Below are 16,967 nucleotides of genomic sequence, written 5' to 3' on the forward strand. Positions count from 1 at the left end.
TCAAGCTTGCTTTATTTCTTTAAATCCATCATCTTCAATATAAAACTCGAATAAATTAATCTTTTTTCTATGAGAAAATATGTTAAACCAGCTGTACTCAACCGAGGCAAGAGGAAGGGCCTGGAGGATCAGACAAAGATCATTACTTTGCTTTTTAATCATGTGCACTAATTATATATTTCTTTAGCTTCTTTAATTTTAGTACATGGAAACTTAGCACGTATAATTAAGAAGCTAAGTAATAAGAAGTATGAATTCTTCTTTCTCCTTGCTGCAAAATGGCAAGCACAGGAAGCAACTCCACGACTACTAGTTTCATCATCACCAACTCTGAGGCTTTAAAGGCAACGTTAGATTGGAATAAGCATTCTTCGATGCCAATCCTCCGCGACTTCTTGAGGCAGCAATCGGGGAGTCTCACAGAAGTAGACGTGCAGGGCAACACAATCGTTCACTTTCTGGCCAGGAGTGGCAGAGCATCTGCCTTGAGAGAACTGCTAGAGGATGGCCTCTTGACAAGCCATCAGCAGCTCATGCAAGTGAATCTCAGAGGCGACACGGCCCTGCACGAAGCTGCGAGGTTTGGGCAGCGTAATGCTGCGGAAATCATGTTGACAAAGAACCCCAATCTGGCTTCTTCGCGCAATGATTTGGGCGAGACGCCTCTCTATGTCGCTGCTGCATGTGGAAAGAGGGAGGTTTTCAATCTTCTCAGGGTGCATGTCGGACTCGGAGATTTGATCAGAAGAAACGATGGCGGGACGATCTTGCACGCAGCTGTTCTTGGAGAGCATTACAGTGAGCTTTTACTTAATATGAAAGATAAAATTAATTAATCTTCTACTTAATGGTAGTTAACAATTAAACAGATATAAAATCATCCACGTAACCTAGCTATAGTAATTGTTCAGATATTCAAGAAAGAAAACAAATGAACTTGGTAGTAACCTATAGTAATTCAATCTGCAGATCTTGCTTTGGAGATATTGGAATTATATCCTCACCTTGCTAGAGCACAAGATGAAACGGGAGCAACTGCACTGAATTTGTTGGCCAACAAACCCGGATCCTTCAGAAGCGGCTCATTGTATTCGCTTGAAAACCTTGGAAGCAGGCCCTTCGTTCCTCTGCAGTTCATTCGTTGCCTAGCCTATCTTTGTAAGTGTTGCGCCTTTTCCAATCAGTGGAATTATTTTCAACAATTAGGAACAAATTTAAAATTACTAAAAATTCTTTTGTCAAAACTAAATGGGTTCATACATTTTCTTATATGCATCTGAGGAGGCATTCCATCTGTGGCCAAATTGCCTACAGCAGCTGGTGACGTGGAAGATCCACGTCAACATGGAGTTCTCTCCCAACCAAAGAGTTTTGTCAGGAAACTGATCTCAGGTTTGGCTCCGGGTTTTTTGTGTCTCCTTAGTAATTATGTATGTTATTCACTGAATTATGGTTATGTTATTTTTTTTCCTCGGTTAATTTAGGTTACGTTATTGATACATCATATATAAATGTAAATGTTATATGAAAAGGCCATCAGTATTATGTACTAATACCTTTTGTTCATGTAGTTACTTGACTTGCTCAGCTAATCCATTTAATTGACGAAAGTGTTCATCCTTCTTGCAGGCTATCGATGGATCATTCGAGGTTGGTCAGTTTTACTCTTCAATTATGATCTATTGTGCAATACATAATTTAGCTATTTGGTAAAAGGTAAATTACAGGCTGTCGAAGGAAATTACATTATTCTTGAACGGAAATGGGTAAACTTAAAAAAAAAAAAAAAAAACTGAAAACCTTTTGCTTAGCCTTAATTTTAGAACAAATTCTTAATTTTTAAAACTATATTAATGAGAAAGAGGAGGGGGAAGGACACTACTAATAGGAAGATTATGGGGTTGAAGGACTCGCCGGAGGATAGTGTGAAAAGGGCAATGGATTTCTGGAAGTTGCTTCATCCCCAGCACTGCCGGGAGTTCTGCCATGGCCGCGACTGCCTCTATTTTTTATTTTTTTTAATATTTTTGTATATATTTGTTTGGTTGGTCATATATGTATGCATATATATGTATATACACGTGAGATATATTCTTAAAAAAATTATATTTTTATAATTAAAATATTGATTGAGAGAGAGAGAGAGAAGAGGTGGCAACTGATCATCGTCAAATTCATTGATGCCACATCTAACATTTAGTAGTAAAATGTAATAGAATATATTACAACCATGTTCTGCCATTGAAACTAAAAAATGTTGTATTTTACAACAATAGAGAGAGAGAGTTGCATATTGTTGGGGCTTTGGTTGTCAGTCGTGGTCCATGTATGTGGGCTATTGGGAAGAATATCTTTTTGTGTGGTCATCTAGTCTTTTTTTTTTTTTTTCCTTGTCGAAGGGATTTCTGGGCCAAGGTTTTTCTCTTGAAGGAAAAGAATTGCCATTTGTTGAGATAAAACATTAATCCTCTTAGATCAATAGAACTACAGAAAGCATGCACAGATCTACAGCCAAGCGAAGGACTTAATTTCTTTTTTTCCTCTCCTTTTTCATGAAGCTGTGATCTGTTGCCCTAGTGGAGTGGCAGACATAAAGCAGCACCATGCGTTTGCACTGCTGCTTGCAAAAAGGTTGATACTACTGGAGGAAGATTGGAGCCATTACACATATGGTGATTGTTTACCCAAACTACGTAAACACCAGCTGGTTCCAACCAAAGACCAATTGCAAGTATGCAATGAAGGATCGACAATTCTTGAGTCTGCAGCTGTGACTGGGAGAGACTCAAGAATGATAAATAGAATAATCCAAAACCCGCTAATTCAGGCAGTCAAACATGGCATCCATGAGTTGGTAGAGGAAATCATTCGAAAGTTTCCAGATGCTGCATTCTTCGTTGATAAAGATGGGAAGAACATACTGCACCTAGTAGTGGAGTGCAAGGATAGGAAACTGTATGACTATTTGAAGCCGAAAGTCCACAAGGATGAGATGTTGGCAGCCATGGACAACCGGGGAAACACCGTATTACATCTTGCTACCTTAGAGGGAAGCAGTCCCAGCATTATTCATGGGCACATGAACCAGATGGCATGGGACGTATGTTGGTTTAAGGTATGAATTAATGCTGCTAACTACATACAATATTAATGACTGATTGGATTAAGATCTCCCGAGCTAATGAAAAAGACCCACTAATCTTACTTACTTTTGACTGTCAAGAAAGATTTTCTTTAATTTCTCCTAAACATTATGTGGAAATAGAGTTTTAATTCTCTTTTTTTTTTTTTTTTCAATGATTCTCTTGTTGTTCCGCAGCGCATATGTTATGATGCTCCCCCTCATTTCTTGTATCACCGGAATGCTGATGGGAAGACGGCAAGAGAAATGTTTGAAGAAAGCCACTCCGGCCTTCGTGAAAAAGCGGAGAAAACTATCAAAGATATGAACAACGCATTGATGCTCGTTGCCGCTCTTGTAGGCACTGTGAATTATGCGACTATCTTCACCATCCCAGGAGGTTTCGTTGACGATCCCAATAGTAAAAACTTTGGTCGGCCATCTCTTTTTAGCACTCGAGATGGATGTGGCTGTGATCTGAGGTGGTTCTTGGGGTTCACCGGCTTGGCTCTCTTCTCCTCCTTATTCTCCTTAGCAACCATGGTTCTGATTCAGTTGTCCCGGTTTTGCAGCGATGATTTCTATTTATCATTGCCATTCAAATTTCTTGCTGCTCTATTTGCCCTGTTTTTCTCTGCACTTGCCACAATTCTTGCTTGCGTCAAAGCCTATAAAATCATAGATTTAGAAGTTAATCCAAATGTTTTCATGTGGCCAGCCATTAGCATGCTAACCCTTCTTGGCATAGACACACTGTGGCCAACCGTTGAATACATCTTATATGCTTTTTGTTGTGCATTTTCATCCAAGTCTATGCAAACACGACTTCAGTTGTAAATATTTTTTGTGAGTGAGACAATTATCTACAATGGTTTGTCAATGAGTTTTCAAAGTATTACGAGTTTGATTTAAGTCTTTAAATTGTCACAACTTAATTTTTTTACCTATCATTTATGAGATAGCTTTTAGATATATTATTTGGTTCTATATATGCAAGAGTCACATCTAATTAGAATTGTCAAACAAAAACACAGGTCAAACGGAGCCACCTCCCATTAGGCCTAAGAGCCCAATCCCATGACCCTTAATAAAAGTGTAATGCCCCATGTTATAATGTATTTTTGAGAATATATTATAGAAAATAAATTCGTGTTCTGTGATTATTTTCAGATTTTGGAAGACGTCATTGAGTCATTTAAATGTTTAATTGATATGCAAGTTAAGGTTATTACTTAAACCAAAAAGAGGATATGGGTAATTTAAATTGAAACATGAGCTATGTTAAGAGATTTCACAATAAGCCTATATGTTCAATCTCAAAAATGGTTAAACCGAAGAAAAAAAGGGGGTTGAAGAAAAAAAGGGGGTTGTTTGTCATGCTGGAGATCATTAGCGTGGGTTCAATTTTTTAGAAAGGATATTTGCTTTCTTCTGGAGAGGACTTTGATAATGTTATCAATGGATCCAAATTCAAATCTTAGTCAACCAGACACATCTCGTGATTTACCTGGTAGTAGCACTGAGTGACTGGGGTTGTAATCTCTAGACTAATCAAATGCAAGCCTAGAATTGGGTCATCAAAAAAAAAAAATTTTGGGAGTCATAGAATTATTTGGGTTTGTCCAATGGCAAGGCATAGACTCTGGCCAGAACTTTTAAGTTTCAGGTTTAATTTCATTTTTAATGATTCAATAATTTTTAATGTTTGAATTGGTTGTAATCTTGAGGGGTACCTTGTTCGCGTGAGAGAGAGAGAGAGAGAGAGAGAGAGAGAGCGCGTGCGTGTGTGTGCGTTAGGAAGTGACCATGAATGGTTAAATCTTAATTACTTGAGTGACCCTAAGTAGTCTTTTGATCTTAGTGGTAGTCTTTTTGATCTCATATCCTATTTCTTTTTAATTTATTTTTTGCTAAGAGGGGTACACTGGCAGATGAAAGAAAACAAACAAGATCTCAGAAAGAAAAACCAAACAAAACAAGGCTAAAACACAGACATTTAGAACACATAGAGGGATGTGAGGGGGATAAAGATGAATTCTAGAAAATCTCACTTTGGCACTCGAGGACGGAAGCTCATGGGCAGCTCTGTTACTTGCGACAGAAGAGAGAATACATCTAAGATGTAGGGTTTGATTGACCGGTGAGAATCCAAATCGTGATAGCAGATCGCTTTCCTAAGAGTCAGAGCATCAGTTTTGACGTGGCATCAACTGAAATTACTAGAATACCTCTACGCGTTGATAGTCTCACCTACCACGCAGATCACCAGAGAGACCGACACGTGGCAAGTCAACACTCCGGAGCGGAGCCCGGGAAATCCGGGCCAAACCGCAAGACCCGTTCCAGCTTGACCGGGATTCTCGGGAGTCGTGCCCGCTCATCTCGGGTACCCGAAAATGGTTTCGCCTATAAAAGACAAGGACTCTCGCTAGGTATAGACAGGTTCTACAGCTCTCTCATTTACTACTACTTGCTTTACTCTACTAATTTGAGCGTTGGAGTTCACCCCGGGGGATCTAAGCACCGGCCCTCCATTGTCTTGCAGGTCCTACACCCGAGGTCCGACATCCCCAAGTCCGAGGTTCCATTCTCGAGGTCCAATCGCAGAGGTGGCACGTGGTGATCGGTCCCAAAAACCATCATCAAGTTTCAAACATGATATGTTGCCATCCATGCATGTTGCGAAGCCATAAGAGCAGCTTCTCTTAGCGTTCTTGCTTCAGCCACCAGACATGAAGGCAATGAAAGACAGCCTCTGGATTTGGGGTGTTGGCAATGCAGAAGATAAGGAGATGAGGTGACTTATCGGCTCACCATTGGGATGGATTCCGATTCCTCTACTTTTGTCCTCTGTTTCAGCTTGCAGGAGTAATCTAGATAATAATGCTTCACTTCCAAGTTCCAAGGATAAACATGAACGGAGATAGGGGGATCCCTTCTTGTAGACCTAGCTGGAAAAAAACATTGCTTGGGGTTGTTAGTGAAAGATAACCGTAAAACATAGGGTTAGTGCAAACTAAATTCGATAACCAGATTAAACCAAAAAAAAATAAGAACACGAAGAACAGTAAATAAAACTTCATGTTGAATCGTTCAAAGTTCAGATCTGATATGTCCATTCATCACTTTGGTAACTCCAACAAATAAAGACTACAAAATTACAAAGAAACCCCCAAACCGACAACCAAGAAAACTCCCAACACCTATCGGCCAAAACAAAATGAAGCCCTCTCTCCCCAATAGAGCAAAGCCACACAAAATAGATCACCACAAAGGTAGATCGATCACAAAGACGATGGGTCAAAAACACAAAGCTAAGAGAGAAACCTTATCCGTAAAAAAGACTTAAGTCTCGAATATGTAAAGGTTGAGATCGACATCGAATGATTGCCCCTCGCACACAAGAAAATGTGGCCGCGAGAATAGAATGATAGATTAACCCACAAAAGACAAGAAGTCCCAATCACAATCAGATGAACATGGAAGGTGAGAGGAAACAATCGAATAATAGAAGGAAACACGAAAGGATGAGGTTTTAGCTGCAATAGAAGAGACACCCAAAAGGGTCAAAATACCTTTTTATATGAGGGCTAAGGACAATGGGCTTCTCCCATTTGAGCAAATGGGTTGGGCCCATTTTTCCTCCAAAGTGGGATTAGAGTTTGTGACCCGACTTCTAAAATAGATTGCCTAAAAGTGGTGATGGACACGGGTCTCCAAATTTTGGGCTGAAGTCTATAAAGAAAAATATCCACCAAAAAAAAAAAAAAATTCGTCACAACTTGAGCCTTATTAAGAAACATAAACCAACACGGGTATTCATTTATTGGGACAGAAAGAGATACCCACCCTACAATCTACATGCTGAGACATTGATTCACCCAGTGGACGAACTGCTTGGTCATGATCCAAATCAAGAAGGGACCATTCCAATTCCATTCAATCAAATGCCCCTCACATATCTACTTTGATTATCTATTCTGTTATTTAAAGAAACACCCATGGTGTACTCAATTTTTTTTCACATCTTAAAATGTCCTCTTTCAACTTTTGTATCCTAAAAATGTCCCTAAAAGTTATTTTTTAATCAGATATTATTTTTTATCTTATGTAAATTCAAATTTTATACTTTGAATTATTTAGAAGAAGAATCAAAGAATTCAAGATATCAATATTTGAAACTTTAAATTATTAAAAATTTTCACACAATCTCCATAATCTTCGTTAACATCATAAGGCGCCACAACCATTTGTTCTTTGCTTGCTCCTTCTCTTGGCAGGTTGTTTCCCTGTTAACACGCCAGGTTAAATTTATTTGACATTGGAGGTATTAGTCGAGAGGGATTTATTGGACCGCCCATAGATGGCATGAAAATTTGTTATGGACTATGCAGGCTGTGCGTCTTACCCTACAAGTATATGTTTATTACTCATGGCAAGAGCATAATAATTGATACTTCCGTGAAAGCGAGCGTTCCCCTGCTCAACTTATTTTTAGATCCAAACCTCTATTCAGATTTGTTTGGACTCTATGTGCGCTCATTGCTTTTCCCCATTTCTGGAGACTTCCATCTTCATGTTTAAACTAGTTTTTCTTTTCTTTTTTTTTTTTTCAGTTGCTACTGATTCTCTTTTTTGTGAGTGTGGCTTTTGCAGGGTTTCTAAAAAGGTTGTCTCGTGTCCTCTCCTTCTTTCGGTCTCACTCTGCGGCTTGTTTCTCTTTGATCAGTTTTCTCTTGCATCTTTTTTCTGGGGAATGGTGCTGGTCTCGATGGATGGGCTCCTCACTATTTTGGTCAGTTTTTCCTTTCTCGCGATTCAGCCATGGAATGCTTAGGATGCGGTTGTGGGTCAGCCTCCATTTCCCACACAAGTTTCACCCTTGGTTGGCGGTTCTTCAGAGTTCTTTCCAATGGTCCCCATCCCTTTGCTGTGTAGGTTCGCTTGTTGTCGAGCTCCCAGGCTTTTTCCTTTTCATTTCTAGCTTTGTTTTCTCTCCGCTCCGCTTCGTTTTTTTGAGACGGTTGAGGGTTTGGTTCCTTTTCTAGTGTGAGTGTTGATATGTTTTTATGTGTTTTGCTAAGTTTGCCCCATTTATATTTTGTGCCTTTTTTTTGTTAATACATTTTCATTTACAGGAAAAGAAAAACATCATAATTTTACTTTTACTTACCTTGTTGATTAATTACATAATTAAATATGTAAAAATTATAAAACTTTTCATTAAATTTATTGTGTTAATAATTAATTATTTTACAAAATATATGTGAACCTATATTTATATAATCTTATAAGATTAAATAATAAATATATATAATGGTTGGTTGATATTAAACAAAATGTCTGGCCGTGAATAAAATTAATGACTATGATTGCTTTAATTAATGGATTGAAAAGCATCATTTTATAGGGTATAAGGAAGGAATTTACAGCCCCACCTTTGCAACATAAAGTACGTATATAGACATGATGGGGTAAATTTATTATAATGGATTAAAAATTTAATTAAAGTGCCAAAGTAGTAGGTAATGATGAAGCTATATAGTATTATAATACATAATAATTTAGTTTATGTGGTGGACCGCAATATCAATTGTATAAAGGATGAGATTTTAGTTGTTTAAGCAATACCGGACATACATTTGCTTAATGGTGGCAATTGCTACGAATACAAGGTATTGAGATTTCTTTTAATCTCACGAATTGAAGCATTAATCTTCTTATATATGGGAGAAGGTAAAAGTTAGAGTCTCAACCCTATTGAAAGCGAAGAAAACCGGAGAGGAAATAGGAAAGAAAAGGAGAATTTAAAGGAATGGAGAATAAGCATCGTTTTCTTGTAATATTTTTTTACATAAAATGTTAGATTGCAAGTGCTTTAGCTTGACAAAATGTCTAAATGGCCATGCTTGTGTTGGTGTTAGGTTTTCTTGAGAAATGCATGTTGAATTTGCAACCTATAATTGTTTTAGTTTATTGTATCTAATGTTGTGCAAATGTTATGATCATGTCATAATTGCATGTAACGCATTTTATAAATACATAATAAATAGAATTAATGTGTTATTTGTGTCGTATTATTTAATGATGATGTGATAATAAATTATTAGAGATATGGACTCTAATTATGGGAGATGTTAGTCCTATATTTCCAATGATCTATTATTATATCAGTATCAAATAACACAAGCAAGTAATCTATAATAGATTTACCCATGGAAAAGTTCCCTTTTGCGTCCTAAGAAAAGGTCAATTGCTTGTATGTTGACAACTTGGGAGGGTTTAGTTGTATTTTATGTTGTTTTAGTGATATATTATTTCTAAAGAAGGCATGTCATTTGTTTCACATGTGAAATCAACTAATAATTTATACTATGATTATGATTCATTTTTTTATGCACTATTGTCTTTAATTATATATGTCATTAGATGTAAATAAGATAATGAAATTAAAAAAATCCACTAGAGGTTAAAAGGCAAACAAATTTTTGTTAAGCCCTCAAATTGGGTATTTATGAAAAAATATTATTTATTGACTGCACTTTATGTCAGTTATGTATTTATTTATTTAGTAACATCCTCATAGGGGCGAACCTTATAAAAAGGACTAAGGTCATCCTTGGCCCTGTTAGGCCAACTAAATGGGCCGGCCATGCAATTTTTGAAAAGAATTGTTTATAATTATTTTAAAATAAAAAATTATAAAATGTGAATAAAAATTATTTATGACATATTTATAATTATTTATAAAAGTTAAAATATTATGCAACCATATTAAAAGTTGGCATTTTTATTTTGAATTTTAAATTGTAAATCAGGAAATTTTGTTAAGATGTCATGTCTTTAAAAATATTGGATTATAAAGTGGGGAGAAATTCCACATTTCAAACAGGGAACTCCTGAAGTAGAGAAAGCATTGCAATTTAAAAAAAAAAGGGGGGGGGGGGGGGCGCAAATAAGAGACCACGCAACAGCAATCGTCTCTCAAGCTTTTTTTAGTCTTTTGAAGCTAAACTCGAGAGCAAGTCAGCAAAGCATTTGAAGTCAAAACAGAGAGCTAACATCAGGCATTCCCCAGGAAATCATGTCCTATAAACAGAAGGGTGATGTAAGCTAAGAAACTGTCCCTCATACCTGTAACTTAGGAAAGACGAATTCTTACAGATTCAATTGTAAAATAATCTATCAAATCATACCATGAAATTATTATTTCTAAAAGTCACCATTTTGCCAACACATCCATGAGTTCCGTTTTGTTCACCCCTTTAACGGAGTGATCATCACCCTCACTATTTTTGCGAGTGAGGGTAAAAAATAACGAAACGGTAATTATTATCTCTATGTCATTCCGTTATTTTTCACCCTCAATCACAAAAGTAGTGAGGGCGATAGTCATCCCGTTAGGGTGAACAAAATCGCACTGCACATCCATCGCTGAATTTGCTTCTCTAAGAGCATGCAATTAAGAAAATAACCGACCTCAAGGACTTGGTAAGGGAACTCAACTGGAAAAACATTTTCGAAGATTTTCATGAATTACAATTTTGTAAGGGATAAGATACTCATCTATAACAGCATTTGTTAAATCTGATTTTTAATGATGTTAGTGCACTCCTTCAAATCGATACTTGAATTAATGAAGAAGTTTTAGTTAAGACATTTAAAATTGCAAGTAATTCGACTTCATTTGAATCTAACTCATAAGATAAACAAAAAGACATAAAAATCTACACTCATGGTCCCTAAGAACACCCCCAACACCTGGAGGGCTTGGTTTTCCAAGAGATGACCCTAAACACCTGGCCCTTACCAATTCTCTCATTTCTACTGGTGGTTTGGGTCTCACTCATCGATGGCTTTGAGGAATTTTCCAATATTGATGCGGTCACTTTTGGGATTCGAGTATCTAATAGTTTCTAGAACCTCTTTAATTAGAAAGCGACACCCTATTTGTTGGATATCTTTTATAGTGAACCCTGATGCTTAATTTTTGTCTATCCAAAAGAAAGGTGTGTGTTTATATATGTCGTCACCTAAGATGAGTAGCTTTAATTAGGCGCCCTCATTTTTTTTTTGCATGCATGTTGTTGTGGTGGTTTTTTGTAGTCTGGGCAGCCATTTTTGGAAGATCCGGTTCTGCTCAAATCTGATTTTTTTTACTATGGGTCTGTAGCTTCAACACGAAGCAATCAAGGGTTGAGCAGGAAGATGCCAATGTTCTGCCCCTACATGCTTATATCTTGTTTGCCGTCTTCAATGTGTGTGGTTTACCTATTGATATTTGTTGGGTAGGGTTGATTGATTGCTATGTACGTTTTTAGGTCAAGGCTATTTGTCTTAGGTGTATGGCATGGCCATGTTCATGCTCATTTGAGCCTTAACATGAGCACAATTCAGTGCATCTGGTCCAAGCGTGTCCCTCCATTTTCATTTCCATTTCTAGTTTCTCCTGGTTTGTAGTTTTTTTTTTTTTTTATTTAGTATCATTAATTAGATATTTGGGAGGCCATGTTGTACTTTATGTGTGCCCTTGATATTCTGGGCTTAATTAAGCTAGTTAATCTCGGTGAGTGTTCATCCTTAACTTAGGTGGTTACATATTCTCTAAGTTTTCTCGTGTATTTGAAAGTTATAAACAAAATTTATTGAATTATTATTTTTAATATATATTTCTATATACTTAAAGTAAATCCAACACAACAAACTTAAAAGTGTATTTATATATCCATGCGTACGATTCTTGTATTAGGCTCTCCATGACCATGTGTGTGCATTAACTAGAATGAGCATAGGAGATTTGGCAATTATCTTAACTTTGTTATTGCCACAAGCAAACTGTAACTGATTGAATTCAAAAGACAGTAAATTAAAATATTCCAGAGTTGATTTTCTGTTTGTTTTCTAATAATTTTATTTTCATTTGATTGAATAAAAATAAAGAAGGGATCATGGCCATGGGTGTTGAATAAGCAAGATGGACAAAAAGATGTTCTAAGCAGACTTTAGATCTCTTAATTAATGAGAATCATCAAAAGAAAGGTGCAAAAATGAATGATTTCATATTGATTTTTAAACTTTGTAGAATTCCCTCCGCCATTCACTGTCACTTCACTTGTCTTAACTTTTTTCTCCCAAATTCAATTGTACATAAAACATCACTAATTTCATAAGAGTGTACAAAGTCTATATACACAAATTATTTTCATTTTTTTATTTTTTTTATTATCAAACAAAAAAGGAAAACCCCCATGCCATGAACACTTATTGGCCGACAATAAATTTGGAGTATCTAGTCGCTTATCTGGATTCGCTTACGGTAATCTCATCTGTGAATTTTTTACATGGACAACCTACTCAATCATCCATATTCCTTGAGTAAAACCTATATTAAGAATCTCATTTGATAAAAGTAATTATAGCCTTCTATCACACCTTTCTTTTTTTTATTTTAGTTAAGAGTAATGTCTTAACTTTTTATTTAACCTCTGAACAAATAACCCATTATGATACATTTCTATATTATATATTAGACACATAACTAATTAATCCATCATCTTCACAAGAATCTTCAAATATAAAACTCCCATATATAAATTAACATTTTCTACTAATCAAAGATCATTACCTTGCTTCATAAGCACTTGTTCTTTTCTTTGATCCAACACTAACCCGGGCTTAATTTACTCTCATTTTGTTTCTTTTTAGTAAATAAAAACTTAGAATATTCAATTAAGACGCTATATATAAGTAGGAATGATCTTCGTCCCCTTACTAAGCTGCAAAATGGCAAGCTTAGGCGCCAACTTCACAAGTCCAAGTTTCGCTGCACTCAACTCTGCAGCTATAAGAGCAACACTAGATTGGCATAAAGACACTTCAATGCCAATCCTCCGGGACTTCTTGAGGCAGCAACCGCAAAATCTTTTTGAAGTAGACGTGCAAGGTAACACAATCGTTCACTTTCTGGCCATGAGTGGCCGAGCATCGGCCTTGAAGGAGCTGCTTCAAGATGGCCTCTTGACAAGCCAGCAGCTCATGCAACTGAATCACAGATGCGACACGGCCCTGCACGGAGCAGCGAGGTTTGGGCAGCGCAATGCTGCAGAAATAATGTTGAAGGAGAACCCGAATCTGGCCTTTGTGCGCAACAATTTGGGAGAGACGCCTCTCTACGTCTCTGCTGCTTATGGAAACATGGACGTCTTCAATATTCTCAGGGTGCATGGCGGAGACTTGATCAGGAGGAACGATGGCCGGACGATCTTGCACGCAGCCGTTAATGGACAACATTACAGTAAGCTTTAATTTTAAATGAAAATATTAATGATCAATGTAATTAACCTATTAATTAATACTCATATGTATGTTCAAGAAAGAAAAGAAAATTATCTGGTAGCTGGAAAACTGAGTTTTATTAATTAACTAACTTTTTCTATCTGATCAAACAGGTCTTGCTTTGGAGTTATTGGAATTTTATCCTAATCTTGCAGCAGCACATGATGAGAAGGGAACCACTGCACTGAATTTGTTGGCCACCAAACCCAAATCCTTCAAAAGTGGATCATTGTATTCTCTTAAGAATCTTGGAAGCAGGCCCTTCGTTCCTCTCCAGTTCATTCGCTGCATGGCCTATCTTTGTAAGTATCGAGTGTTGTTCCTTTCCATTTTCTAATCTATCATATAACTCACAAAATAAGAATTATCTTCAACGAAATTACTTTAAATGTTAACTTGGGTCGAAAATGTTTCTTAGTTTTATATGCATACTAATCAATCAGGCATTCCATCTGTCGCTAAATGGCCAAAAACAACTGCTGATTTGGAGGATCAACGTCGTCAAAATGGAGTTCTCATCACCTTCCAACCAAAAAGTTTGTCCGCCACAAAATTGATGATCTCAGGTTTCAAAACAGATTCCACATAATCAATAAAGTCTATTTTCGTAAAATCATTTGTTTGAAAACAAATTTTGTATTTTTTTTTTTTTTGTAGTTACTTACCCTAGCTAGCTAATTGTGCAACTAATCCATCCATTAATTTCTGAAAGTTCTTGCAGGTTATCATTGGATCATCCGAGGTTGGTTAGTTTTACTCTTCAATAATAAATTCAAAAAATTATGATACTATATCAAGACAGAATAATTTTAAAAAAAATTATTATATCACAATGTGATTTCTTTTTAATTAATATACAATTGGCTCGAGAAAAGTGAAAGTCCATGATTCTCTATTAATATAATTTTTATTAATCAATTTAACTAATGTGTGTAGTGTTTACTATTTTTCTTGTTATACTTACAAAGACAAAAAGTAAAGGGAAAAGAAAAGAAAAGAGAAAAACAAACACACAAAACAACACTACCCTCTTTGATGAACAAAACTACACACAAAGCCCAAATGCACAGATCTACAATCAAGCCAGCGACAGGGTCACAGGGAGGACGTATTTTTGTTTCTAACTTCCTCTAATCTTTTTAATTATGAAGCTGTCTATTGCCTTAGAGGAGTCGATGATATAAAGCAACACCATGCATTTGCAATACTACTGGCAAAAAAGTTGTTGACTCTACAAGAAGATTGGAGCCATTACACATACGGCGATTGTTCCCCTAAACTACGTAAACACCAGGCTCCAACAGAAGACCAACTTCACATAAGCCATGAAGGATCCATGATTTTAGACTCGGCAATATTCAACACAAGAATGATGAATAGAATGCAAAACCCGCTAATCCAAGCGGTGAATCGCAGCATCCATGAGATGGTAGAGGAAATCCTTGGAAAGTTTCCAGATGCTGCATTCTTCATTGATAAGAATGGGAAGAACATACTGCACATAGCGGTGGAATGTAAAGATAGGAAAATGTATGACTATTTGAAGTCAAAAGTCCACAAGGAGGAGATGTTGGCGGCCATGGACAGCCAAGGAAACACCATATTGCATCTTGCTACCAGAGAGGGAAGCAGTCCCAACATTATTCATGGACACATGAACCAGATGGCGTGGGACATATGCTGGTTTAAGGTATGAATTTATTCTAATTGATGAATCAAATGACAAGTATTTTTGCCACAAATATATGGCGGCAAATTTTCTTGATTAATCCACTAGTGTTACCTTTTTCTTTCATATGATTAAATTTCTTATGTTCATGTAGCTAGCCTTCAACACGTGGGACAAATTAAAACACGTATATCATTAAACATTTATATGACAAAACCTAGATAGTTGATTTGTTTTGTTAAGTTGTTTTTCTTCTTGTCGATTCATAGCGCATCTGGTATGATGCTCCCCCTCATTTCTTATATCATCGGAATGCTGATGGGAAGACAGCAAGTGAAATATTTGAAGAAAACCACTCCAGCCTTCGTGAAAAAGCAGAGAAAACTCTGAAAGATATGAATAGCGCGCTTATGCTGGTCGCCACTCTTGTGGGCACTGTCAATTACGCCACACTCTTCACCATCCCCGGAGGTTTCGTAGACGATCCCAACAGTGAAAACTTTGGCCGACCATCACTTTTTAGCTCCCGAGAAGGCTGTGGCTGTGACCTGAGGTGGTTCTTAGGGTTCACCGGCTTGGCTCTCTTCTCCTCCTTGTTCTCCTTAGCAACCATGCTTCTAATTCAGTTGTCCCGGTTTTGCAGCAGTGACTTCTACTTGTCATTGCCATTCAGATTTCTTGCTGCTCTAGTTGCGCTGTTTTTCTCTGCAGTGGCCACCATTCTTGCCTGCGTCAAAGCCTATAAAATCATAGAATTAGAAGTTAATCCTAATCTTTTCATGTGGCCTGCCATTAGCATCCTAACCCTTCTTGCCATAGACATAGTCTACCCAACCACTGAGTACATGATTTACGCTCTTCGTTGTGCATTTTCGTTTATCGGCAAGGAAAATGTATCCCCTCTTCTTTAACCCCCGTTTTCACCAATAATTTGTTTGTTTATTTTTTCACAACAAAATCTATGCAAGCGTGACTTCCATTATAAATATTGAGACAATAACATATCTAGAAATAAGGAGATTTTTAAATTGTTTAACATGGGTTTCATTTATCTTTTGTTCTGCTAAGTGAACATTAATTAAAGAAATAGATAGGCAGCCAAGGATTTTACAAGAAAATGATTCTTGGGGGCTGCATAGAATCAACAAACAAGAGAAAAATGCTAACTACTCTTTGATATGGGGTTTATTTTGTATTGGGAAAAATATGTTGTTTATTAGATATAGAATAAATAATATTGTCGGTGCCTAAATTTTATGTTTTGTAACAAATTAAACAATTGCCCTGCTGGGCAAAAAACAATAAACAAGCCACACACACGGCCTTGATACCACTGAAATTCTTTAGACCCAACAATAGAGACTCAATCAGAAGCATAAACCAAAAATAACAGAAATCATGCACACAACAAAGAAAAATGGGGGAAGAGAAAATAACACAAAGAGATTTATCGTAGTTTACCCTTAAATGGGCTACATCCACATTGAGCTTCGATGAAGGAGAGCACACAGCACTATTGGAGTAAATAGGATTTACGATACTCAAAATGTACACGTTTCACAACCACTCTCTATACACAAAATGGTCCTTCTAACAAAATCGCTCCATAACCATTCAAAATAGAGATCAGAAGCTTACCCTAAAGAACCAAAGAGAAGAACATAAAGAAGACGAAGGGCAGAACAACCCAAAAATGATTAGCCCCTCAATAACCCACTTCTTACCTCTTTCTCTCATTCTCTCTATCTAACAAATCTCGAGGCACTGTGCAATAAATAAGAGACGCACAATGGAAATGGAAGGCTGGGGTTGCACCAAATAAAGGCAGCATCGACGACCAGC

General features: G+C 36.8%; 2 protein-coding genes across 2 annotated transcripts; both read left to right on the top strand.

Moving 5' to 3' along the window:
* The first annotated feature begins 201 nt into the window (after positions 1 to 201).
* Positions 202 to 4,033, top strand: LOC127789715 (uncharacterized). The gene is made up of 6 exons (XM_052318669.1): positions 202 to 798; positions 970 to 1,158; positions 1,285 to 1,392; positions 1,630 to 1,650; positions 2,559 to 3,115; positions 3,320 to 4,033. Exons 1-6 carry the CDS (start codon positions 279 to 281, stop codon positions 3,956 to 3,958), a joined length of 2,034 nt encoding a protein of 677 aa, XP_052174629.1. The 5' UTR covers positions 202 to 278; the 3' UTR covers positions 3,959 to 4,033.
* Positions 4,034 to 12,904: 8,871 nt separating this feature from the next.
* On the top strand, positions 12,905 to 16,036 carry LOC127790888 (uncharacterized). Its single transcript, XM_052320617.1, has 6 exons — positions 12,905 to 13,415; positions 13,570 to 13,758; positions 13,900 to 14,022; positions 14,178 to 14,198; positions 14,608 to 15,146; positions 15,395 to 16,036. Exons 1-6 carry the CDS (start codon positions 12,905 to 12,907, stop codon positions 16,034 to 16,036), a joined length of 2,025 nt encoding a protein of 674 aa, XP_052176577.1.
* The last annotated feature ends 931 nt before the right edge of the window (positions 16,037 to 16,967 follow it).

This window comes from Diospyros lotus, chromosome 14, assembly GCF_014633365.1.
Source record: "Diospyros lotus cultivar Yz01 chromosome 14, ASM1463336v1, whole genome shotgun sequence".
Classification (NCBI taxonomy): Eukaryota; Viridiplantae; Streptophyta; class Magnoliopsida; order Ericales; family Ebenaceae; genus Diospyros; species Diospyros lotus.